General features: G+C 39.4%; 2 protein-coding genes across 5 annotated transcripts in view; one reads left to right on the forward strand and one right to left on the reverse strand.

The window, feature by feature from the left end:
* On the forward strand, positions 1–27,083 carry DCP2 (decapping mRNA 2). 4 transcript variants are annotated; one of them, XM_079331247.1, is made up of 11 exons: positions 1–140; positions 11,545–11,696; positions 13,391–13,518; positions 13,921–14,019; positions 15,504–15,656; positions 17,258–17,370; positions 17,475–17,582; positions 18,322–18,445; positions 18,960–19,073; positions 20,749–20,800; positions 21,470–27,083. In XM_079331247.1, the coding sequence occupies exons 1-11, from the start codon at positions 88–90 to the stop codon at positions 21,634–21,636; spliced, it is 1,263 nt and encodes a 420-aa protein (XP_079187373.1). In that variant the 5' UTR covers positions 1–87; the 3' UTR covers positions 21,637–27,083. The 4 variants fall into 4 exon arrangements, with proteins under 4 accessions (XP_079187373.1, XP_079187374.1, XP_079187375.1 ...); XM_079331248.1 differs by having other exon boundaries at positions 21,473–27,083; XM_079331249.1 differs by having other exon boundaries at positions 18,963–19,073.
* The window catches only part of REEP5 (receptor accessory protein 5), a 235,022-nt gene that overhangs the window by 26,080 nt on the left and 181,512 nt on the right, over positions 1–27,430 (reverse strand). The gene's annotated exons all lie outside the window — the stretch shown is intronic.

Below are 27,430 nucleotides of genomic sequence, written 5' to 3' on the forward strand. Positions count from 1 at the left end.
GTCGCCCCCCCCCCTGCAGCGCGGCCCCGCCCCCGCCGCTTCCCTGCGCTCCGGCCTCCGCCGCGTCGGGATGAGCCGCGCTTCCCCATGGAGACCAAACGGGCCGAGATCCCCAGCAGCGTCCTGGACGACCTATGCAGGTACGGCCGCGGGGCGGGGCGGTCCCGGGGCTGCGGCTCCCCTGCTGCCGGAGGCGGGAAGGGCGCCTGCCCTTGCGCGGTGCCCCGCGGGATGCGGGTCCCGGGATGCTCGGGACGCTGCGGGGGTGCGGGAGCGCCCGGGCTGAGGGGCGGCTGCGGCCGTGCCGCGGCAGCCGGGAAGCGGAAGGACGAAGCTCGCCCCGTTCCCCCCGTGCCGAGGCTCCGCCCTCCCGATGGAATCCGTCCTGGAAGGGCGGGAAGGCTGACCGCGGCACCCTCTGGACCGGGTGTGGGGCTGCTCCGTCGGCGGGCTGGGGGCCGAGGGCACGGGGGAACTGGAAGAACGTTGTTTGTGGGGGTTTCCTGCGGCGTTTGGGCCGGAAAAGGTAGAACTGCGTCGGCGGTGTTTGCGCAGGTGAAAGAAGAGCTGGGAGAGTGGGGCTGGCGTGACGTGTAGCCCAGCACTGATGTGGTACTTGCTGCTCCGAGGTCTGGTTTCATGTGGAAGGACTGGCAGGGAGTCCCTTCTGGTGAGTTACCTTTGCTGGAAGGGAACGTGCCAGCAGACGGCAAGGGAAGAGCCACAGGGACACCCATCGGTCTGAAGCTGCCCTCTCCTGCTTGTGGTTCTTTCAGAGTGAAATGCTTTTCTTCCAGGGCCTTTGCGTCCGAATTTTCGTGAAGCGTGAATTTTGAGTTCTTTAAAAGGGGAAAGTCGCGTTTACCCCGTGTGGTCTCAACCTCTAATTATCTGTGGTGCAGCCCTTCAAACTTCGTAATTTGTCTGTCATCCCCAGATTGTGATGACACAAACTGCGTGTGATATTTGGCACGAAACAATCCTTCTATTTTACCACCTCCAAGGGACTCCTCATGACATATTTATGTAAAAGAGGGAAAGGTTAGTGAAGAGGAAAGATACCCACTTACTGTAATTATGGTTTTCAAATGAGTGAAGATGTTTAGAAGTGGGAATACCACAGGAAGGTAGAACTGTCCTGCTCAGTATTGTTTTGCACTTATCTAATGCAAGAGTCAGAGTTTGTGATAGGCATCAATTTAGGGAATTTTCAATTCCCTAAATCTGGTCTCTCTCTTTGTTTTGGACTCCCTGCAGAGAGAGGAGCTTGCCTTTCAGATCCCTGCTTACATATGACATAGGATTTAACACTTGTTACAGAGGGAAATTGTGATTACAAAACTGATACAGCCTATTAGTGTCACTTCCATGGGGTGATTGATAGAAGGGCACTTGGGCATTTGAATCTTACATTGTTAATAGGGTCAGTCCTGCTATCTTACTAAGTTTCTTTGAGATACTGTCACCTTCTGTCTTCGAAATGGTGTTTTGTATTGTATTTGTGCTAATGTTAATAAGTGTATATAAAAATACCTGTCATTTCCTACATTCTTCAGTCTATATATGGTTTTAGTGGGAATTTTGGTAGAAAGTGACAGGTGATTTTTCCTACTCAGTTATTGAGTATTGTTAAATAACAAGTCACAGGTATCCATGTCAGCTTGTGTCATGCTGCCTTGTCCTATGGAGTTGTTTAACTGAGTAAAGAAGTGGAGGTGCAGACAAGTGATTTTGGTTTAGCAGCTTCTTGATACTGCTTTTATCTTGTAAGCAAGTGCTATTATCCCATCTTTTGACTTCAGGACTATGGTTGGTTTACCTTGCTCAAGTAACCAGATGCTTACCCAGCCACATACTTCTCCTCTTCAAAAAACATTTGAAAACCAGCTTTTTCTGCATCCTTGTTTTTCCCAGGGAAACTTCATGTCTCATCCTTTCATTCTCTACTGTCCTCTGCCTCCTCCCCTGTGAGCAGCTCAGGGGATGGGGAATGGGGATTGTGCCCAGTTTGTAGCACATCCTCTCTGCCACTCCCTCCCTCTTGTGCTTTGCCACTGCTCCAGTGTGGGATTACTCTTGTGCCCAAGGCTCTTTCAGGACATATCCATCTGCTCCAGCACATGATCCTCCAAAAGCTGTAGGGTGGATATCTTCTCTTCCTTTTTCTTCTCCAACTTTGGTGTTTGCACTGCTGTTCCATGCTATTTTTTTCACTTCCTCTGCCTGTCTGGTATTTTTGTCCTTAAATACACTTCCCCACAGGCACCACCATCTCAGCTGCTGCCTTCAGCTGTGTCCCACAGTGTGTCCAGCATCAGCCCATCACTGCCAGCACCTGGCACCTGCACCTAGAACAACCTGGAGATTCCTGTTGTTAGCACTGCAGTCACACCAAGTAACTTAGAAGTTTAACTTTTTGATTAATAAGTATCATTCTACTTGGCTTTGCTCTTGTTCTCTAAATCTAATGCCTGTCATGTTCTCACTCCTCTTTGATACTGCTGCATTATTTTATCTTTAGATTTATGCTCAGCTGCAGCACTGGGGCAAGAAAATATCATCAACTAGATGTAAAATATACTTTTAAGTTTTTATCTTTCAGCTTTATAGAAGAGGAATCTTTTCAGCAGTCAGAATAGAGCCTTCAAAAGACATTGGGAGTGGTAGTGTCAACTGAAAATTGGAAAGTGGTAAACCAACGTTGATGTGAATAAGGTTATTTGTGCAAGGGAGAATCATAGAATGCTCTGGGTTGAGGGGACCTTGAAGATCATCTCATCCCAGCCTCCTGGGCTATAAACAGGGACATCTAGACCATGTTGCTCTTGGATACTTCCAGAGACAGGGCATCCACAAGTTCTCTAGGCAATGTGTGCCAGTCCCTCATGACCCTCATAGTGAAGAATTTTTTTTTCCTGTTATCTAAACTTATTCTTTTTCTCTCAAGCCATTACCCCTTGTCCTGTCAGTACATGACATTGCAAAAAGCTCCTCTCCAGTTCTCTCATAGCCCCCTTTAGGTCCTGGAAGGCCTCAGTGAAAGCTTGCTCCTGCAGATCCCCATTCTCTTTTATTGTGGTTCCAGTAGCTGGACACAGCACTTCAGGTGAGGTCTCACCAGAACAGAAAGGCTGAGAATCACTTCACTCAACCTGCTGTGCACACTGTGTTCTGTCAAAAGGATGAGCTGGGACCTCACAGTGTCAGCTCATGTCAAGATTCTCATCTACCAACATCCCAAATCCTCCTCCCCAGAGCTGCTCTCCGTCCATTCACTGATCAGCCTGTGTTTACATTGTGCTTGGGATTGTCCCAATGCAGGCACAGCACTTTGCACTTGAGGGTGTTGAAATTCAAGAGGTTGGCACTGACTGCCAAGGTCTTTAAAGGTATCTGGCCAGGGCTGCTTTTCAGTGTGAAAATTTGATACGAAGATGAGAAATATGTAAATAAAGCATGCAAGTATGGGAGAACAAATGGGAGACGGAACAGAGAGCACAGCTAATTGAGATGCTTTGGTCTTATGAGGGGAAGAGCTAGGAAAGTACAGCATATGCAGCTATCAAGTTTTTTGAATCTTTGTGGTTTTGTAAGGCTGCCAAGTAATGCAAACAATAGGCTGACTCTAATGGGGAGGAAATTCTGGCTTGGGGGTGTGACTGCTTGAGAGCTATAACTGCTTGGGGCTGCAACAGTATATAAGGCTGAGCTGTGAGAAGAATAAATTACTTCAGTGACTTCAATGACTTCAACTTCTTGCTTGGATTACTTTTTGCACCCTCCTTTGAAGTCCCATCTCTCAGTCATGGCAGTTTTTGCTCCCGTGCAAGGAAGCGATGATCTGCCTGGCTGTGTGGCAGCCGGGACATCCACCCGGAACTAAAGCACTGCTGGAGAAAGCAGGATTGTGCCCGACATAATCCCTCCACAGAATTGGGAGCTGAGCGGGGAAAAGGAAATATGGTCAGAGAATGTCTTCCCAGGAGAGATGTTTTTGTGTTTATGCTTTTGTTGCTTCAGAAAAAAGTCCTTTCCTCTCATGACTTAAAATTTGTACTGAAGTGGGCAGCTGCTGAGGGAAAACATCACCCCATCAACCATCTTTGCAAAAGACTTTGGGACAATACAGGGGTTGAATTATGGGACTGTACCATGAAGGGGAATAAGGCGGCAGCTGAGATGCTCTAGTCTTGGGGGCTGGTTTAAGAAAAACAAGAACAGTCTCAAGCTGTGGGTAATGATCCAATATGACTGGCAGACCTCCTGAAGGCTATAAATCCTTTTTTAAAGTCATCCATGCCTCTTCCTCCACCAGAGGCAAAAGAAAGATACTGGGCACCGTGATCTGTGGCAGCTTTTGCTACCGGCCGCTGCCCCAGGAGTGGAGAAGGATAATAGTGGGAGGATAAAGAAGAGCCCTTTGATCCTGCTCCTATAGTCTCTGATGATAAGCCAGACCTGTTTCCACCAGACCCTCATGATAAATGAGTTCTTTTAAAAAGGGAAGCCTTGCTTGTGGGAGACTTGGAAATGGCCAAGATCGTGGCCCCTGTCATATGTCACTATAGTAAGCAGTATAAGGTTTTGAGCTGCAGTCTTTCCATGAGGTAAAGGAGTTACAGCGGACAGTGACCGAGCATGGCATGGGGCTGCTGCACGGTGCCTGCCAGGAGCCATGGCTGTGCTGCTGCTGTGCTGCTTTGCTGTGCTGCTGCTTTGCTGTGCTGCTGCTTTGCTGTGCTGCTGCTTTGCTGTGCTGCTGCTGCTGCTGCTGCTGCTGTGGCTGCTGCTGTGCTGCTGCTGCTGTGCTGCTGCTGCTTTGCTGTGCTGCTGCTCCTGTGCTGCTTCGCTGTGCTGCTGCTGTGCTGCTGCTGCTTTGCTGCTGTGCTGCTGCTGCTGTGGCTGCTGCTGTGGCTGCTGCTGTGCTGCTGCTGCTTTGCTGTGCTGCTGCTCTGCTGCTGCTGCTGTGGCTGCTGCTGTGCTGCTGCTGCTTTGCTGTGCTGCTGCTCTGCTGCTGCTGCTGTGGCTGCTGCTGTGCTGCTGCTGCTTTGCTGTGCTGCTGCTGCTGTGGCTGCTGCTGTGGCTGCTGTTGTGGCTGCTGTTGTGGCTGCTGGTGTGCTGCTGCTTTGCTGTGCTGCTGCTGTGCTGCTGCTGCTGCTGTGGCTGCAACTGTGCTGCTGTGCTCTGCTGCTGCTGCTTTGCTGCTGCAGCTGTGCTGCTGCTGCTGTGCTGCTGCTGCTGCTGCTGTGCTGCTGCTGCTGTGCTGCTGCTGCTGTGGCTGCTGCTGCTGCTGTAATGGTGTGGGGGTGCTGCTCCCCTGCATGGCACTGGCCAGCGTGGTTGTAGCCTGCACAGCATGCTGCAGCTATAGTACATCAAAATACCAACTGATGCTACATGCTAACTGAAACTCTGTTAAAATTAACCTTCTGATTTCAATTACCTGTGATTTGTGATTTTTAACAGGATTGTTACTGGAAAGATTTAAAGGTGTTTGAGTGGATGTGGTGTCTTTCTACATATTGGTAACACAGCAAGACTGCATGATTTACTGAGAGTAGATAGCTAAATCACAAATTTAACATTCTTTTGCTCACATTCAAAGCAAACTTTGAACTTTATCTGCAGTAGTTATTCAAGACTTAGCTAATTAGTACATGAAACTCCACTGTCAGCTTTACCAGTTGCTTGCTTTTTACTCCACAGCTTTAACAAGGTAATTTTGTTGTGAGTCTTTTGGTACAGCTGTTTGGGGATTTAAGTGTAATTATTCTTCCTTGCCACATTTAAATTGAAATTGGACTTGATATCAAAACAGTTTAAGTATATTGATGAGTCCCAAATACAGTAAACAGTGGCTTACTCTTTAGAATAAATTGAATCCCTAGCTTTTTGTAACTGTTTGTATGCAAGTATCAGCCTTACACACCCACTAACTTAACCAAGTTGCTTGTATAAAACTCATGGCACTATTATATAACTAAATTATTTTTGTTTTAGCTTAAATGTTTATATCCCATTACCTTTATTAGGCCAATCTCAAATCTGTTGTACAGCCTGTAAGGGCAACTTGCCAAAATCTATGCTGTTGTAATTTTTTTGTGTAATGCTGTACTTTAAAGTTGGCAAAGTTATACTGATACCAGAAAAGTCCTGACTACAAAAAGATATTTTTAGTAATATTTACAGTTACTGTGAGCTAGTCTCAAAACTAAATCATAACGTATTTGGCACACTCTTATATTCTCTCCAGTAAATCCATGTTGCTGCTATTTCAGTTATGAATCAGTTAATTTGTATATTGTTCATTGGTGTTTAACTGTTGTATGACAAATTTTCAGTATATTATTTGTAATGACAGAGTCTAAATAAGTTAATTTTTGTTAAGAATAATTTCAGTCTCAGTAATGTTAACTTTAAGTTTTCTTAGGTATATTTTTATACTAAGTTTTTATATTAAGTTTTCTTAGATATATTTTCTGTTACGTTTCTGTGAAGTTAAGTTTCAGTGAAATTGATTTTAATTTTTGTTAAAATTTACTTGCTTAAATTTTAAGATACAATTCTTTCACTATACAAATGAGTGACATAAAGCCTGAATGCATTTTTGTTAAAATTTGCTCATTTAAATTACGAGATACAGCTATTTTGTTATAGAAATGCTGTTTTATTTTTATAGGTAGCACTGAAGAATTGAGTAATTCCATAATACAACTGTTATTGGTTATAATCTGTTTCATGCTTTTTTTTTTCTTTATTACTACTTAGCAAAGGATGAATGACAAAGCTGTCTGCTTTATAAACCTTCACATACCGTTGTATAGCTATCTACAAGACATGCATTATTTTAAGAAACTTTCCTAACTGCAATTGCTGAGAAGTTTTTGGAATATATTAGGGAGACTATTCCGGTTAAAGCCTGGACCCTGGTCAGGTCCTGGCCTTAGCTAGTTGAGAAGCAAACCAACAAATCCAGGTGTTTTCTGCACCAAAACTGTACTCAGGTAATTTTGACTTGCTGAATTTGGACCTATAATAGCTGGAACCCCTTTTGAAGTGAACTTAGAAATCTTACCTGGGAATAGTTTTCCAAGCCCCCACTCTAAAATGAGGCTTGCCAGTTATTGCAGACTCTGTGTGATGGTACAGTATTTAGGGAATTGATAATGCATTGTTTTAAATTATCATTCTGTCTTTTGTGTACTACTAGTCACATGTATTATCTAATTTATTTTTGCTTAGTGTGAATTTATTGTTTTGCCACATGTTGTTTTACTTTTTATGTTGCCTTCATTTTCATAACGGGACAAACATAGTTATAAAATGAAAGGATGGGCAGTATGGCTCTTAAAGAATGTTTACACTAATATTTACACTAAAATATTTGAAAGCAAATCAAAACAAATCAAATTTGATAATCCCTGGCAGAGTGATGCTCCTTTGAAGATTTGCACATGCAGAGGCAATTTCTAAATGTTTCTACATGAAGATCTTTAATTGAGTGTACAATGGTGAGGCCTAGCTAATTCACTAAGTTATGCTTCTGTTCCATAGAAGCTGGACCAAAGTGGAATCTGGCAAGAAATGCGAAACCATTCTGAGAATCCTTGGTTACACCATCTGAGGATCCAGCCCTGACATTGACCTGTGCAGATTTCTGATTTCACCCTCTGAGGGTACCTGTGAAAAGAGCCTCATCAGCAGCTGCATGATGACTAACAGACTTTTGCCCTTGGGAAGATGGTTTGGGTTACCTAGAGGTGTTAAGGTCGCCAAAATTAGGTTGTCCACTTTAGGAGAACGGGTGAACCACTCATCTAGGGGTGGTGTATACAGGGCTTAATTTTGTTTTGAAGAATCTGATCCTGCTCTAGGTTGGCTACATTTGAGCAGGAGCTTAGTGTGGGACTGCTACTTTCTTTTCCCTGCTTAGTTTGTCATACTGGGCATCACCAGGCTTAGGTTGAATGCAAATGTGTGGAATATGGAGTGTTGTGGCATTGTGCATCTCGTAGAAGGTGAGCTGCCTATTATCGGTGTGACCTCTTAAGAAGCAGCTGAAGCAACATACAAATTGTATTGCTAGTATGTGGGCATAAATTTGATTTGTCCGAATGGCAAGAATTATCTTGTGAGCAATGGCTTGCTGCCACAAAACAGTTAAGGAAAAGCATGAAGTTAAACTGAATATTATGCTTATGCTTACTAGCATTGCTTGTTTTTACTAGCACAGCTTGGTCTATTGACCAGCCAAAGATGAATGTCTGAGTAACCCTGGCAAATCTATTAGGACAAGATACCCTGTGTTTAGCTACTGCATCCCCTGAAAATCCATTTTCAGCCTGTCTGGTTGGGTTGCCAGTGGATGTTTGGCCAATACCAAAGGCTGCTAAGAAGTACGCAGGAAATCCTCCTGAGGCTTGGGACAGATGGACCCCTTACCTTCCCAAAATGCCCTTGGAACCCCAGGAATTAGAGCTTCTTGGTTCTGTGAAAATGGGTTTTTGTGCTGGGGAAAGATCAGTCAAAAGTGTGGGATGTTTTCCCATCACCCTGGGTATAAGAATCAATGTTCTGGGTTCGGTGTACCGTGTTCAGTGTTTCCAAGTCCAGTAACACTACCTTAGGATTACCACCAGGAGTGTTTTCTGGTTTGTGGGGATCCAACTATCCCCTTGTACATCAAAGGAGGTGCCTGTAGTTTAGGATGGCTGTCCATACTGACTGCTAATACGTCTATGATTTTTTGGCACCGATATCCCTGTAGAGTGAGGTGTAGTTTGCATGCATTCAACAAAGACTGGGATGACCAGATTGATTTTTGGTCTAAAGGACAATGCTGGGAAACATCATTTTTTGCCCCAGGAGTGGCCACGGGGAAGGTTTTAAGGTTGTGAACAAATTAGGTTATGGCTAGCTAAACAGACTAATGCCACTTCCCTGGCTTTGACAGGCTTCTGATTGATGCTGACTCTGTTAGACATGCTACTTTGCAGAAAAGAGACACGATAGATTTTTTGCTTTTAGTGCAAGGCCACAGACAGGATGTGTGTTATGAATCTGTCTGACCATTCTCAATCTATTCACACTGGCATTCAGGCGTTGAGAGACTGCATGAGTAAATCATAGGCTGATGACAGCTTAGGTTGGTTGGGACAGTTTTTGGGAGATTGAGAGCTTAGTGACTGGATAAGGAACTTAGTTAAAGTAGCCATTTATGCTTTGGGCGTTATTTTATGTGCAATTGTTGTAGTGTCTTGTATTTTTCAGTGTTTACAGAGATTGATCAAGTCAGTGAAGAAAATTTTATTGGTGCAAAATGAAGGGGGAAATATGGGAGATCAAATGGGAGATGGAACAGAGAGCACGGTTTTGATAGAGATATTTTAACATTGGTAGGGTACAGGCCATGGAATAAAAAAAAAAAAAAATGAAGGAAAGGACTTCATGTGCGGCTATCAAGTTTTTTGTTTTGAATTTTTGTGGTTTTGTAAGGCTGCCAAGTTAATGCAAACAATAGGGTGATTCTGTAATGGGGGGAACTTTTGGCTTGGTGATGTGACTGCTTGAGAGCTGCAACTGTGAAGGCTGAGCTGTGAGAAGAATAAATTACTTCAGTGACTTCGACTTCTTGCTTGGATTACTTTTTGCACCCCTCCTTTGAAGTCCTGTCTGTCAGTTGTGGCATACAAGACTATGAACCCAACAGAGGAATGATAAGGAAACTGAACCAGACCACTGGCTGATGAAGGGGTGTAACAAAGTTCATTTCAACAAGTTTTTCTGAATATGGACCTACTCCTGGAAAACAGGAAAAAAAGTGGAGAAATAATAATGAAAAAATATGTAGACACAGACCTAAGAAATTGGTAGAAATGGACACAATGACAAGAAACAAACCTGTTAATTGTATGATTAGGTGGTCAATAGCTACTTGAGCAGCTGCCAAGAAGCCACAGGCACCAGTCCCAGGAATATCAGTCTGGCCTTTGTTTCTGGTAGGGCTTTAGATCTGGGAGGATTCCACATTCTAAGTTGGAAGGAAAAGAGAAGCAGGGAGGGACAAAGCAAGGGTAGGCAGAACGGGGTATAAAAGAAGCTGGCTGTAAAACTTGGCATGTTAGTATGCTTCTCTGTCTGACCCTTCTGCCCAAGTGTCGCAGACTGTCATATCTTACATATTCTTAGTAAATGTTTATTTTTGTGTGGATAATTCCAGTCTCTATGCTCTGTATATGTGTGCTGCAAGGATGCAGTGCCAGCTTCTGATGAGAGCTGTGTGTGAGAGTGGGCAAGGTGTCAGCTGCTGGAGTGAGGGAGAAATTCTGCCAGCCTCTCCCAAAGGAGGGGGCCTCAGCTCCCAGTGTCTGGAGTGGCCATGATGAGTGTCCTGGAAACCATCTTCTGTGGGGTAAATGGTGTGATTGAGGGGCAGATCACAGACAGCTGCAGTGAGACTGTGTGCCACCTTCTGTGCACTGGGTGGGAGGGGCACAGGTGTCTTCCCCAACCTGTCATGCATGTGTACTCAACAGCAGACTTCAAACTGGACCATCTGGTGGGGAACAGGGACCCGTATAATGGGTGTGAGGATCTGTGATTTGGGCAGGGCTATATGGGGTGGAAAAGGAGACCTGTGCTAGTACTTGGGGACCTGTGAATGTGCCTAGAAAGCCTGGGGAGTCAAATGTGTGCCTGAACTAGTGACTTTCTGCCTCTGTCCTTGGCCAGAGTGCCTTGGAGGGGCAACCAATTCTGAGATCCTGTGGCAATTCATACTCGTCAGATTTTAAGTAAGGATGCAGTATTTCTGGTTTGAGCAATAGTATTATGTGCTTTTGAAATTTAACTGGTGGCACCCAGGAGCTGAATGTTGAAGATCTCCATCAAATGATTTAAGTTCAGTGGGGTGTATGACCTTAAATTTCTCAAAAGGAACTTTTGCTTTTTATGTAAAGATATAAATATTCTTTTGCTTAACTAAAGTGGGCTAATCACACAGTGCTGCTTAAACTTTTATCTCAGTGACTCTCTTTGTGAGCTAAACTTGATTGTCTATGTTTGGTTTCAGAGTGAGAAAATTAGTAGGATCATATTGAATTTCAAAATCTACATCAATTATTAGTTTACTGTGGTTTTAAGCGACAATATATAACTATGCTCAACTTGTGTCCTGAAAAAACCCCACTGAAATATCTTATAACAGTTTGCAGATGCTCTTTAATGGACTTGTAAAAATGCTTTCGTTTTTGTAACACAGCTGTTAAGTAGGTTGTCTTCACACTTCCTGTTTTAACAACAGTTAATTTACTTAGTATATTGTAATTGATGTTTCTAAAAGAACATAATCTATTTTCCTTCTTGATTTTAAAAGCTGTATCTTATTTTGTGAAAACTTTTTACTTTCCTTGTGGAACATGAAGAGTATCTGGTGGTCTGTTGGTTATGTGCTAATGGATCAAGAATTGTACTGTTGCAGTGTTTTATTGTTAGCTGTATTTAAATCAGTAAATTTGGCTAATCTTACTGCTTCTTTCTTGGCAGCCGATTTATTTTGCACATTCCAAGTGAAGAGAGAGACAATGCAATCAGAGTGTGCTTTCAGATTGAACTTGCCCATTGGTTTTATTTGGATTTCTACATGCAAAACACACCAGGATTACCTCAGTGTGGGATAAGAGACTTTGCTAAAGCTGATATCCTTTTTATTACTCCTATTATTTTCTGTCTTGGTGGTAAAGTGCAAACTGAATATTGTTAACAGTATTTCATAATATCAATGTCAGTTCATGTGTTAATGATTAAAAGTGAGTATTGCTGGGTATGTGATGTTGCTGAGTTCATTAGTTCCATAATTTTGTGGCTGAAGAGATGCTTCTTGCACTGCCAAAGAATTATGGAAAGTGGTCACTTTTTGATGTTTGAGGATTCTTCCTCATGGTTGCACTTTGCATGCTAGCTTGATTTCAAGGGTGAGCTGTTGAGCTATTGGTGCTCTTCAAACTGAAGTCCAGTTTAATTAATTTTCAAGTAAATAGTGACATAAATGTTAAAGTAGTTGAAGGTAGTATGTGTTCCCACATGGGCAGTGGTATGTGTTTGTTGGATGTTTCTGTAGGGTAGAGGCTGCATTTTTATTGAATTCAAATGGTTAGCCTCTGCTTTTTTTGTTGTTTGCAAGGGTACTGGAATGTGTACTGTCTGCTCCTTGCTAGAGAAAACTCTGTGGATCTCATCCAGCAGGTGTTTAGTTTTAACCTTTTCTCATAGGTTCTTGATACGAGATTGGAATATTGCTTCTAACTTTGAGGATAATATTATCCGTGGTTTCACTATACAACATACTTATCTGTTAGTTTTATGATATATATTTACTTTGAAACTCTACAGATTTAACAGTAGACTGTAAAAATATGGTCATATTCTGTTGGTTGATGTTATGCTGTTGTTTTATGTATGTTTTTAATTATAAATGTATTTTCAGACCAAGAAAATTCTCCTAGTAATTTTGGGAGTGCAGAAAAAACACAGTGTAATGGATGTTATATGTTCATTACCTGTTTCCTTTTTCTAGCCCATATTTGCCACAAACATTAGTTCTGATGCAGTGTATTTTTAAGTATTCTGCTGTGGAGTATTCTTTTTTGGTATTATAATATATGTAATATATAATATTCATACTTTTATTAAGGACTTGCAGATTTTCTCTCAAAAGTTTAGAGTTATATGGGTTGTTTATATTTTTCCTGCATGACGAGTTTTGATGAAGTGTATTAGAAAGTAGATTTCTGTAACTATATGCCATTAAAAATAATTATTTTGCATAGTAAATACTGAAGATAGGATTCTGTGCCATATTCTTAACAAATGATTGTGGTAAAAATTTATTCCCATTTATTTCAAACACAAGGAACTGAAATTTTTTTCTGTTTTGCTCCCCTCAAAATTAAGAAAATGTGTTTGCCAATAATACATATTCAAAATAACTGTTATGGGATTACGTTTTTCTTTTCAAGATTACCTTGCTTCATACAAGTAGCCTTGTGCAATTTTTTTCTTGGTGCTTTTTTTTTTCTGTTTTGTTGGGGTGTTTATTTAATTTCTGTTTTGTGTGTGTTTTGTGTGGTTGGTTTTGGTTTTTGTTTTTGGGGTGTCTTTTTCATTTATTTAGATTACTTTGTATAAAAATTGCCAAATTGCTTGATGTTCTCCAAATTTTTGTGTTTGGTAATGGATTATTTATCATATTTTTCTACTTCCAAGAGAATATATCTTGAAAGGACTTAGGGGAGGGAGAGTTTATTCTAAATTTTGAGTGAATATCTTTTGTGTTCAGTATGTGCTTTGGAACTGGCTGCTTAAGTTTATCTTCCTTAACATGCTGCTATACTCTTCAATCACTGCCCTTTTTTACTGCCTCAAGGTGAAGATGTACAAAAGGTTTTAGATGAGTGGAAAGAATACAAAATGGGAGTGCCAACCTATGGTGCAATTATTCTTGATGAGACACTTGAAAATGTAAGTATGGAAATAGTTGTGAAGGACTGTTTAGAAGGAGGGAGGAATGTCATATGCTGTCTGAAATAATTCTTTGTCGTTTACATTTTGAAGAAATTTACATTCACTGTGAGATTTGCAGAGATCTGGCAGTTAATTGATATTGGTGGCTGTGTACAGAAATATGTGACACAGTAAACACATTTCTTGCTTTCCTTCTCAGTTTTTATTTATTTTATTCTGAGTTAAATGATTCTGTAAAAAATTTTGCAGTTCTTATTAGAACACAGCAAACCTAATAGTTTCCTTTCTTGAGGCTAACATTTTCTTTTGGAGAATGAGGGGCTGGTGGAGGGAAGACATTTAATGAAATTGGTTAGAACACCTGCATGTTTGACAGTTGCATTCTCTTGTGTTTTGTAGGTTCTTTTGGTTCAGGGCTATTTAGCAAAATCTGGTTGGGGATTTCCAAAAGGGAAAGTAAATAAAGAAGAGGCACCTCATGACTGTGCTGCTAGAGAGGTAAGTTCTATCAACTCCTTTAAGATAAATAAGTGAAATTTTGCTGAAATCTGGATATATGTGTTGGGTGAAAAGGCACTTTACTTAAGTAATCCCTTTATTGAAACTGTGTGAATAGTCTGTTCTTGCAGTCATCTTCTGATGTGCCTTCTGGTGCCTTTCTGAGTTCCAAAAAGATAATCAAGGTTGAGCTGTGTAATTAAAAAAAAAAAAAAAAAAAAAATAAAAAGGAAAACAAAAGTTTGTTTCACATTCTTTACATTCTTCTACACTAATGTGCTAAATTAAGTGAGTACTATTTTCAAAGTTCTCTATTGAACTGTGAATTTACTATTAAGAATTACTTGTGCTTGAGAGATCTTATGTAATTTATGGCTTTTGGCCTATTAATTTTAAGAGTCACTGTAGCTGCATAAATGTGGAGGAGTGGGGATTTAGCCTTTGTACACTGGTCTATGTGCAGAGGCTAAGGAGCTGAGTTGGAGGTTGTAGAATTTTTTGTAAAAATTGTGAAGAACTTTACTTTTATATTTTTCAGTTATGCAGGAGCTGTATCAGAATCAATGTATATGGCAAGTAAAATATGAAAAATAAAATTATCTGTGATACTTATTGCTCCTGGAGACATAGATATGTGAAGCTGCATATTCAAAATAGCCTGTTAAAGAATATTGCTGGTACAAATTCAGTGTCATTCAACATGATACATTCATAATTTTTGAGAGAGAAAATTAGGTGAGGGAAAGTAGTATGATACATTTAGTGTTCTTCAACTGGACTGAATCAGTTTATGAGAAATCACATGGTTTTGGGTTTTTTAAATTTGTTTGTTTAAGTATACCTATCAAGGATAAACTAGACATAGCAGCTTCAAGAAAGGGTTACATGAAGTATGTCTTTCTCTTTACTTCAAGTTATGCCAGCCAAATCATTAAAGGGGGCACAGATACACTGGGGAAGGAATCTTTTGATGGTGTTGTTAATTTGAAAAATCGATTTAGATTTCCCTAGTGAACAGCACTGTTGTTATTTTTATCCTATCAAGTTAGATTGTCATTGCGGACTGACAATTTATTTTATATCTGAAATAAATATTTCAACTTCTTTCACTGAAGTCAGCACATACCTGAAAGCATAAGCTGCATCTGTGTTAAATTTAGATGAAGAGGTCTTCACTTGGCAGTGCCTACAGAGTTCAGAAGTTTTTCAGAAGTTGATGAGGACTAACCTCATCCATATTAGTAAATTGCTACATGTAAGTGTAATAGAATTGTTTCAACTTGCATTACAGGTCTGCCATCTTAGAGAAATCTAAAGCATATAGATACTTTTTCTATTTCTGAGCAAACACCTATGTGTAAAGGCTTGTTTTTCACAGCAGCTTTTATGGATGTATCTGAAAAGCAGTCCTTAATTTGTGGTAATAGGTTGTGAAAGGATAACTCAGAATACACACACACTGATTTAATCTAAATACTTCTCAGGTGCTTGAAGAAACTGGGTTTGACATAAAAGATTATATCCGCAAAGAGGACTACATTGAGCTGCGAATTAATGATCAGTTAGCACGGCTGTACATCATTCCAGGAGTTCCCAAGAACACCAAGTTCAACCCCAAAACTAGAAGGGAAATTCGGGTATGTGCTACCTTGTTTGCATCTAAAAGAACTTTGCAAAGGTTGATTTTTAAAGCCAGAAATGTGTAAAAGAGTGAACTCACTGAGCACAATAAACACCTCAAATGCTAGGTACCAGTGGCATCTCTGCACTGTAGGGTTTTATGTTGACTTCTTGCAGCTCACCTGCAAGTCTGATACTTGACCATCTGTCTGACATCTCCATTCATCATGAAAAGACAATAGAGCATGCTGCTAAAATACAGTTCTCCTTTTCTCATATGTGGTGTATATATTAATAATTTCATATTACTCCTAGTTACAGATGCATATGTAACTATATGTTCCTCAAGTTGTAATTATTACTTGGAGACATGTAAAGACCTACAGCATATCAAAAGGACAAACTTAGGATTTTTTTTCTCTCATTCATATAATATACTGTACAGATTAAAAAACTATATTTTAAGGAGGAGGTTGGGAAGGGGACTAAAAGGAGCTATTTTGTATATATTATGTACCATTAGGCTTTTAAAAGGTATTGGGAAAGGGAAGCATTAAGGCTTAAGTAGTGACTTGTTGGACTCTTTGTCAGTGGTGTCTATAACATTTGAAGTTTGAATACTTTTTCTTTTATGGCAATTCAGTTTAAAACCACTGTATTTCCATGCAGAGTGTGTCACTGAACAGGGTATCTTGCTTTCTAAATAGGGAAAGTATTTGACTGGACAGGACTTCTTGCATTAGAGACCTGTTTCTTAAAATATGACATATGATGAAATCTGAGGGTTTTTGAAAATGTACAGTAAATATTGTACTTTGTAGAACAGTGACTGTAAGTGTGAGAATGTTGAAGAATTCTTGCAATGGCAGACTTTTGAAGCTTTGTCATCATTTGATCTAATGCCATCAGGCAGGTTGGTTTTGTACTCCCTGTAGAACTATATTGAAAACTTGTTTGGTTTGTAACTTATTTCCATAATTTGCATCTTGTTTGGACCTGGGGCTTTTGGAGTAGATTCTGTGACAGCAAATCTCCTGTGGGCTCTTCTGTACTGTCTGTGGTCAGGATTCCTGTTTTGTTCCCCGTTGTACAAAGTGTACAGTTTTAATTATTAAAATTATAACGTATAAACAGTAATAAAAGTCCTATCCTATGCCCATAGTTTTTTTTCTTCTATAACAAAATGCCAAACTTACTGTCAAACAAAACACCCTTCTTACTTTTGAATGGGTATTGATGGTCCAGTATTGATGGCATTTTAAGTAAAACGTTATTGGAAGTTATTCAAAGCCTATACATTTATTTATGGAATTTTGTGTGCAGTGGTTTGGTTGGTTTGTTTGTGAAACTCTTACTCAGAATTTAGTTGCTGATTAATACCTTTCATATTTTAGGTGTGATATCATGCAGTGAGTTTGTGCTGTACCATCTGCTACTGTAGTAGCAGTCAGAAGACTTAATTAACCTTTTGTGAAAAATGCTGTTGTGGCCCATTAATTTAAGTCTTCCATGGTAATTTTTTAATTAAGGGAAATACTTGTGGCTGATACACATTTGTAACATTCTGCTAAGGCTAGAGGGCTAGAGGATATTTTGATTTTATTTTTTGTTTTTCTAGAATATTGAGTGGTTTTCCATCGACAAATTACCATGCCACAGAAATGACATGACCCCAAAGTCCAAGCTGGGTTTGGCACCTAACAAATTTTTTATGGCAATTCCCTTCATCAGGTATGTTTGAGATGAGGCAAATGCTAGGCCAGGGGCTTTCACACAACTTTAAATTCTTTAGATTTGTTTTGGTAAGTAGATTTTTTTGTACTTCATGCTCACAGGCCATTGAGGGAATGGATTTCCCGAAGGAATGGAGACTCCTCAGACAGTGACAATGGTTTTTCATCTACAGGGAGCACACCCTCTAAGCCCAACTTGGAAAAAGCTAGGTAAGAACCAGGTCAGTTTAACATCTCTGTATTCTTTCTTATAAAAACTAGATTACAAATATGACAATATTATACAATGACAATTATATCCAATACTGCTTATACTTTTCTCGTTCTCCAAGGATTTGTGTTCCAGTAATGGGTAAATAAATTAAAAAAAGGCATAGACATATATTATAGGATTGTAAGCAAGGTGAAAACTTAATTAATGTCATGGTGCACAGGTGTCAGAACTAAGATTATTTCCTCAGTCTTGTTTATGGTAATCAAAAAAGCCAGAAGGTAAGTAAATAGATAACTTCCAGTGCTTCAAGTTCAATATTTTTGGCACTTCTGCCAGGAGAAGTAGGACTCTATAAAGCAAAACTGTAAAGTACTCTAAGAAGTGCCTAGCTAGATAAAACCTGTGGGAATCAGTCAGGGAACAAGTGTTGCTGGCTTTAGATTCATCTGAGTGAAAAGAGGTAGCAGGAACTCTAAAACCTGTAGTCCCTATGAGAGGACTTCAGTAATTTGAGCTAGAGCAACATCAACGCTGAGAACAGCAGGACAAATATTAATGTGGCCTCTTGTCTGTGGAGAATACAAATGGCAGTGAGTATTATTAGAGTTTCCATACTAGGTTACTTAAATTGTCTTCCAGATTGTTCTCAAAAAGAAGAGAATTCTTTCATGCTTGTCTTCTGCTCTCAGTAGTTTTGAAGGTATGTTGTAAACTGTCTTTGTTTTCCTGTACTAGATCCAAACTTCGCTGTAGTCAACAGATATTTACAGATGGCTTTTCAGGAGAGCAGCTGATGAAGCCAAAGCAGCCACAGAAGCCATGTAATCATCCTGAGGTGTCTGAAGTTTTGAAAGTAAAGGTAGGTTGCAAGCATATGCATCTGGATTATTTAAAACAGATGTCTTAGTTCATAAGGGTTTCCTCTCTAGGACAAAACCAGTCAGTTTCATCATCACAGAATGCAAAAATAGAAACATGGTGTGGGGGGAATACTCTTGGGAATTCTTTGATTTATCTCACACTAGAAGGGGTGGTATCAGGTAGTAATTGTGTTATTTCATGTACAGGTAGTAATTAGTACTTACCATTTTTTAGTTATCTCTAGTATATGCATCAGTGCATGGAAACTCACTGAACTAAATTAATTGTGTAATAATTCTGTCATGGTGCAAGAGAGAATGAGTAACAGCTGATGGCCCTGTAGCTTGAGTGTGTATTTGGTTCATTTCAGTGGCCTTCAGTTTTTCTGCAAAACATGTTTACATGTTTTGAAGTTACTTGGAAGGAAGTTTTAGTTGCTAAGTAGGAAATGTCAATGCAATGATGTCCAATTCTGCCATTTAAGCTCTTCCCTCTACTTATTTTGGACCTAGCAGCAGAGTCAGAGCCTAAAGAACAGTGGCAGAAAGCAAAATCAAGACACTTCAAGCCTAAAGAAGCGAACAAATGGACTGCACAGTCAACCAGTTAAGCAAAACCATACCTTGGTAAGAAACATGCAGTGGCTGTGTCATTAATAGGTTCCAGTAATGCTTAACAAATGTCCAAGACAGTGTCCTGCTGAAACAAAGTAGAGTGCATATCCATTAAGAGTGTGTTTTATCAGAGTATTTGATACGTGTTTGTAGATGTGGAACATTTCTTACCTTGTATGCATATACATCTATAAGCAGGCATGCTAAATGTCAAAGTTTGCATTTTAAAAATAAGTAATTTTAGCTGTTGAAAATTTGTCAGCTGTTTCAGTACACAGTCCTGCAGCTTCCAGGTTCCTGTCATGTAAAAGCCTTCTGTGGTGTGTAGTAATAACTCAAGGTTTATTTATTCATGTGTGATGTTTTACTGTAAGCATGGGGTTTTGTTATGCAACAGTTAGAAAGTGGTGTTGCAAATACTTATTATTTTTCTTCTCTCCAGCAAAAAAATGTTGAGATACAGACTTGGCTTGGATGCCAGAATCTCATGTATTTTTTAAATCATACAGTAGAGCTGTTTACAGCTGTTTGTACATTCCAGTATCACAATCTTTGCACGTTACTTTTCCTTGCAGTTACTAATTGTGTTGGTCCAGTTCTTCTCAATGGGAGTAGACTCACTGGGCTGTGCTCCCTTTAAAGCAGAATGTGCTTTTTTATTCCCTGCTTTTTATGGCTCTTCACTATACTTTGTTGTCTCTTGTGCAGCAGTGAACCCCCAGTTCTCCATACAGCTCAGCTGGCTGGCCCAGGCTTTAGTTTTTCTTGTTTATAGGGTTTAAACTAGATTCTTCCCATTCTGGCTTGTGGTTATTGCCTTCTTTCCCTTATTCATGTAAACGTACAGAAACCATAAATTCATCCTAAAATCCTCACTGCAGCAAGAAATGATTAGTTATGCTTGAATCTGAGTGTAGAAGAATGAATTGACTACCCAGAAATTTGGATGGAGAGGAAAAAACTGTGATGGTAGTCTGTAAGATCTGCATGGAAACAACTGTTAATGCTCCACTGTTACTTTGTAGACTTCAAAGACTTTTCTAAATATTTTTCTCTTTCTGTTTCACTTGTGTTTTCATGATGGTCAGTCTTCTGAAGTTTAAGTATTTTGTGTCCCACTGATAATTTTCTGATGTAATATGAAGGCCAGGAATCTCATAATTTGCAGAGAGTGCAAAGAGCCATATTTTTTCTGTATTTGTGTACTTACAGCAGAAATACCTGGGGCTAAACCAACTCTTCCCCGGAGAGTTCTATGTTTATGTCTCTAAAGAGTGTTATTTTAGTTGGCAGTAGCAGCATGTTTGCAAATACATTCCCCTTGCCTTTTTTGGGACAAGCTCATTGAAGAGTGGGCTTATGCATGCACAATGTTGATTGATTCCTCACCATGCAGGGCCCTTCCGTCTTAAAACAGATAGAAAATTTTCCCCTAAAAATCTGCATGTTAGAAATGCTTTAGTGACTGTTAAAAGGTTGCATGCTTCTGAAAAACTTTTGGACTTAAAGCACATTTGCTACATAAACTAACGTGACAGAATTAATGCTTTAGTTAGTTAGAGGTAAAATAATTCACACATGAGGTGTGTCAAAGCAAATATAACTAGCATGGTTGTTAGATGATGCTTAAATGTAATGCTATTTTTGTATCATAAAATATGTAATGTGTGGTCATTCTCTTCACCAGAAATGTGAAAAAAGGCTTAATCCAAGAAGACTTCAAGATAACTTTGAAACAGGCAAGTGCAGTCAGAATTTTCATCCACTGTCCTGTGCTACAGGCTGAAGGCACCCAAATAACTATGGTTGAGGGCTTTTCCTCATGGCAGCCATCCAAATCTGATAAAGCCATGTTTTTCCAAGGTAGTCTGAGGTTTTGTTTGTTTTTTAAGGAAAAAGATACTGTATTATATTGGTCTTGCAGTTCTTCTCCTTAATTAAAAGGATAAACCAGGTGGCTGAGTAAAAAAGTAACTAAGAGCTGGTTTAGAAAAATAGCATCTGAGTCAACAGGGTGCTGGTAATTGAGCGTTGTTTCAAGGCTTTCTGTCCTGATAGTAATAAGCTGCAGCACTGTGCACACAGTTCTTTACTTACTGCTCAGGAAACAGTGCATTTTTTTCCTTCTTGTTAAGAAATGGCCATTGAGAAATGAAAAAATATTTTATGGGTAAACCTGGCTATTGAAAGTGTTTGCAGATTGCAGTGAATGTGAAGATCTATTCTAGCCTCTAGACAACTTGTAAATGTGGCTCTTTGAGTTACCTTCTTCTATTTATCACCAAACATACAGGTTTTGTTATAAATATTAATTGTATATATATTTGAGGTATGGCTTTGTGTTGTTATTGATACTTTTATTGGCAACTGCCCATTTAAAATTTGTTTCATACTTTTTTCTCTTTAAGCAGAAGCAGCATATGAGATGTGTTGCTCCAGCGAAGACCCACTGCCAGAACATGTAGAGGGACATTCTATGGCATGCAATGGCCATTACAAATTTGCTTTTTCATCAAGAGCTTTCTTGAGTTTCAAGTTTGACCATGATGCCATAATGAAAAGTTTTGACCTCTGACAGCAAACTTAATAGAAATAAGAATCAGACTTGCCTGTTGTAATTGAGGGGGTTTCTTATCCAGCCTTACTCTTTCTCAGGAGTTTTTTATTTTGTTTTGTTTGTTTGTTTTTAAATGCAATGCAGGGACTGACTGCTGGTTTGGAAGGGTTTGTTCTCTTTGCAGTAAAGGAGTGGCATAGTCAAGTGTTGCACTTTAAATGCAGTCTAGCCTTTGTCCACATAAGTACCTTTCCAATGTTCAGTTCATTTGTTCCTAGCTGTGCATTAGAGGGCATTCGTTTTACTTGTGGTTTTATTTTTTTTGTTTGTTTTTTTTGTGGTTTAAAATTTATTTTTTTTATTTTAACTTGCTCTGTTTTTTTGTAGAATGTCATTGACTTTTTTTAAACTGTTGGAGTATACCAGCTTGCTAACCTTTTAACTGTTCTGATGTAAATTATTGGACTTTTTAGTCATTATTTTGTAGAACATTGCAATATCACGCAGTGGCAATGAAACTAATTCACAGAGGACACCTCAGTCCTAGTGATTTTGAAACCAAGTTGCACATTTCAAACCTAGCCTCAGCCTGTCATCCTTTCTCTGTACTGATTGTTTGCCCCAAATACCTTCCCTCCTTCACACTGATAGTTTTTGTTGGCTGGCAATCACTAGTACTTGAGTCAAATCTATAGCATGTTGACTTTTTGTACTTACTCTTCCTTGTTCTTTGATAATGACACTCAAACTGGGTAAAACAGCCCTTCAAAGTGTCTAACAGCTCTTGTGCACTGCCCACAGCTGCACAAGAAGACGTTACAAAGCAGCTGTTTGCAAAAAAAGAGAAGCTAGAAGCTTAAACTTGTCTGTGAGAGGTTACTTGTGTAGAATTTTACTGGATGTAAATAAGCCTCTGTAGATCTCGCTGAGGAGGAAGGCAGGTGCGTGGATAATAGAGGCATTGTGTGACACTGAACAGCTCAATCAGGCTTCCAATAGCTATTCCAAGGGTGTTCAGTATTGTATTCTGTGCTGTTGTCCTCAGATCTCTTGTGTAGTGTATCTGCTCTGTATATATCCAGTAGTATTGAATTGCACTTGCAGTTAGCATTTAAATGATCTAGCCTCAGTCATTTTCAGCTACAGTGCTTTCTTAGGAAAATATGAAAGATAGGGTGGGGATGAAGGGGAGGAACGAAAAACCTGTAAGAGTTGAGGTGATGAGCTGTTACATCACCTTCAAGTCAGTGGGTTTTGAGGACGTGTGTGAGAGTGGAGGGAAATGCACTGAAATTTGTCACAGCAGCTTGTGATAGCAAGCATGTCTCAGATTTAAAAATGGACTTTTCTCTAGAATAGAGGTAATTGATAACTTCATAGGTTGAATGAACTACACCCTTGTAGTGTATGTACATGCACTGAGTTTTTATGCAACTCATATATGTCATCCAAAACCAAAATCCTGGTCTTCCTTCAACCACCCTACTTCATAGACCCTACCTAGTGTTTTCCTCAGAAATAGCTTTAGAACTTTCTTCTGGTTTATTCACCTGCCTGGTACCAGGTGATTTGGAACTCTAATGCTGTAAAAATTTTGGCCATGGGAGTGTTCAACTTCTGTATCAGTCAACAGGAGAAATGGACTACAGCATTTCCTCCTTCTGGAGGACAAGGGTTCTGAAGGCCTTGTTTTTCAAGACCAAATTGTGAAATAGATCAATCTAGCTTTGACTCACTTTTTTGAAATTTTTTTTTTTCCTTAAACGTATCCAAAGGCCATACAATGACAAAGAAGAGTAATTGAGAAGGTAGGATAATGCTGGAGGAGGTTATGTTATTCAGCTTCAGGTGAAAACTAATCTTTAGTTACTTTTTTGTGCTATTTTAGTTGATTTCCCAGCAAAAGTGCCTTTACTCATGGTGAGGCAGAAGTTTGTATCATATCCTGAGGCTGCTACTGCCTGTGGAGCTAACAGGACTCTCCTAAGGCATAATTAAATAACAGGCTGTGGAAATCTTATATATAAGTTGACTTTTCAGATAAATTAGTTATAGATCATTTAGTGCTCTGTGAAATAATGGGGATGTTGATGAAACAGTGAACTTGGTGCATCTGTCATCTGTTTGGGAAGTCCTGTCCCAGGCAAGAAGTCTTCAGAACAATGGAAGCATGTTCTATGAATAGGAGATGCTGGCTGCCCTGTTTACTGTGTCATTTTTATTTCTTAGTGAAAGATTGGTTCAGTATAGGAGACATTGGTTGCTTCATTAAGCAACCCAAAGTGAAGCTTATACATATGTCATTGATTTTAGTAAACCTAGCCTTAATGTGAGTTGCAAATAAATGTGATAAATATGCAATAACTTACTTCTTTGTATAAGGGTACTGTTTCCTGTAGTAGCATTGCTTTCTGCTTTCTTAGTATGGTTTATCCTAAAACTATGTAAGTGTGGTGGCATGTGATCCACTTGGTGGGCTCCATCATGCCCTGCACTGTGAACATTTTGTTTACTGTTCTTTATGTTATTATTTCATCATCCCTTTATAATTGTATTTCTAAGTTTAGAGGTACTGTTTACATTATCTTCCATAAAACAGTGAAGAAACAGGAATGAGATACAGACTTCAGTTCTGTGAGTTTTTACTTTACAGGAGCTAGACACAGGGACATAGGAACTGTTTGCATGTCTGACTCAAGAGCTGGTGTCGAGATACTTGAAAAACAAACACTGTCAGTTTGAGAGTGCTGCCATGCTAGGGGTTATTCAGATAATGAGCAGTCAGTCAGTGTTACTTGCAGAATAAACAAATATTTAGCAAAAAACCTACAGCTGTGTGGTGCTAGCAGTCTGGTACTGGTGTACAGTTTCTAGTACTACATCAACTCCCTGCTTTAGCATGAGGTTTTTAGCATCTCTCCTCAGAATGATTCTATACTTTGACCTTGGACTGAAGAGTGGCCTGCCCAGTTAAGTGACTGAAGTGCTGCTGACTTCAGCTCCTTGATGTAACTCAATCATCCAGCTTTTGAAAGTAACTGTGTCTTGCATAGTTTGAAGTCTGGCAACAGTGGTTCTGGAAAGGAGAGTGGGAAATAGCTTTATTTATTGCACAATTGAAGTATTATTTTTTAACTCAATGTAAATTCTTTAGACCAAGCATGCATAAATAGTTTCTAATGAAACTTTGGGCCTAATCACTGTTCCAGGCTTCTGTGCTGTGCTCCAACCTTCCTGAACTAATTTGGTGATTTCAGAACAATACTTAGTGATTTTCTTTCACCTACCTGTGGCTGTCATAGATGTAACAGTTCCTTTTAAAAACAAGGCAGGCTTCAGGTCTGGCTACTTCTAACATACTTGCTCTCAGATTGTAATTTCAGGTAAGAACACAGTTCTTCCAGCCTTTTCTTAATGTGGTGATTTGCTTTTGCACTCATGTCATTATAGTGTGAAGAGCAAAGAGGCTACATTAATAATCCCAGCTCCAATATCCTGTGGTGCAAGACAGCACTGCTGCTCCAGGGGTAACAGGTTGCCCAGTTGTGGTGTCAGTGGGCTGCTTAATCCTCAGACACTTGGGGTTTTGTTACAAATTCTGAGCAACAGGTTTTTCTTCCAGAGGTAAAGCCGGTGCCTTGATGTTGGAAGTTAGGCGGTTATATTCTAAATGTGTTAGAAAGCTCATAGTTATTGAGAATTAGTAGAACAGTGTCTCTTGTTGATATTGATTTCTGTAAATAAACTGATTTTAAGTCTTGCACTGTAAATGTTAAATAATCTGGTGCTTATACACAACGTCATAATTTCAAATTGTTTTTGTTATTATAATATTTCAGCTTTTGAAACAACCAAAATTATTTAAGATATGGTAAATTTACACAAACTAACTGAAGGTGCTTTTACAGTAAATTAGACATAGGAACTCTTCCATAATAGGTTTTTGTTCATATGCATTTATAGCAATAGTGTAGTTCAAGAATGGAAGTAGGCTAAATGCTAGTATTTGCACTGTTCTTAATCTCATCTGTAAGCACTGATAGATGCAGTAGGATTTGTGCTGTGTGTGCATTTCACTCTTTCATGTAGCTTGCGAACTTAAAAGGAAGTCAACATTAAACAACAACATTGGCCATATTCAAGATTGTGCCAGAGGAACTCTTCCTGACTGGTTGCAGTACAATAAAACAAAATACTTTTAACTTGTCTTTCCATTGAAAATGTTAGTTTCTGCAAGACTTAACTTTTTGTACAGCTTCAGCTTTACAGAAACCCTTATCTTGAAGTTTCTGGGAAGTCAGAATTGTCTTTGAGTCCTCCTTCAATTCTTCCAGAAAAAAAAAGCACTTCCTTTTAAGTAATTGTTAACATTTCACAAAGTACAGAATGTTTAAATTTGGAAAGGTCTCTATGGATTTTACTGAAAACAGTATTTTGTCATTTCTAAGCATTTATATTATTGATGAGAAAAACTAGCTTCTTGTTTCCAGTATGGGTTACTGTTCAGGGCCTGTAAGAAAATGATTACAGCTCATGGAGCATTAATAATTTTAAAATAAGGCATTCATGGCTTTTTAAGAAAATACATCCTGCAAACACAGTTCTCCATGACATGTTTCCAATGGTGAGAAGAACTTTGCAAAATTTTTAAGCATGTTTGATCAAAATTACTAAACTGTGGGGATGAAATTTGTATCTTACTGGTTGGATACATAATTTTGTTATGCAGAAAAAGTATGGAAAACTGCATGATTAAGAGCTCTCAGCAAATACTTCTCATGCCAATACTTGCAACAGAACTTTACTGTGTCTGCATGGCACTGCACTATGTAGAAGTTGAACTTCATCCCTGAGGAGCAGTTTAGCTGGGTTTGCAAGGCACTTTTACCATTAAAAAGCAGAACAGACCCCCCAGAATAAGGTGTGGGCCTGCTAATTCAGGCAGAATGCTCTATTGGTGTTCATGTTCCAGGACCCAGACTTGGGTATTGCTTCCAAACGATGACACTTTTCAGGGCAGCACTGCATGCCTCGCAAAAAGCAGAAGCCAGTGCTTTGTGGTGTGGCTCAGGCATGAAGGGTTATGTCTTCCTCCTGCTCGTTTAAAGCTCAGTAACTTGATCTGTTTTCCTCTGTGTGTAAGTGGCACATCGGTGCTAATTAAGTAGAAAGTATGTACAGCTAAAGAGTTAAAATCATTACAGATTTTATTCAACTTCCATTATGTTCTTTTGAAGAAAGTTTGCATTAGTCAGCTCTTTAATTGTATTAAGTAAAATCTGTAACTACCTGTAACATCCACTGTACTGATGATTGTGATTTTGTTTGTTATGAACTGATTCAAAACTGAAGCACACCATTTAAGAGACTATGACTAAATTGACATTTTCTTCTATATTGTTATTTTTTCCTCTGTAAAATGAAATTACTTTATAAATAAACGTATTGAAGTACTGAGGTATGAATGTAAGGACTGCTGGTCATCGTGAAATGTGATGCCTGTGATGCTGTACAGGTTGTTCTTTCACTGTAGAATGTTTTGCCTTAAGCCAGCTGCAATTATATCTAGTGCCAGGAGAGGAAGTGTTTTATGTCAGCTGTAAAAGTGGATGAGGAGCCCATGCAACACAATGGAAAAAAAAAATAAAATGCCATAGACAAACTGGCAAAAGGAATTATGTGAACTTCAATCAGTGCTTTTAGAATATGTATGTAATACTGAGTATTTTGTTTTCTTTTTGTTTTGGTCCAAATAACTTGTTATTGAAAGAACTGGACATGTTCAGTAAGAGTTTCACATGCACCCTTCCAT

This window comes from Erithacus rubecula (genome assembly GCF_903797595.1).
Source record: "Erithacus rubecula genome assembly, contig: SUPER_Z_unloc_2, whole genome shotgun sequence".
Classification (NCBI taxonomy): Eukaryota; Metazoa; Chordata; class Aves; order Passeriformes; family Muscicapidae; genus Erithacus; species Erithacus rubecula.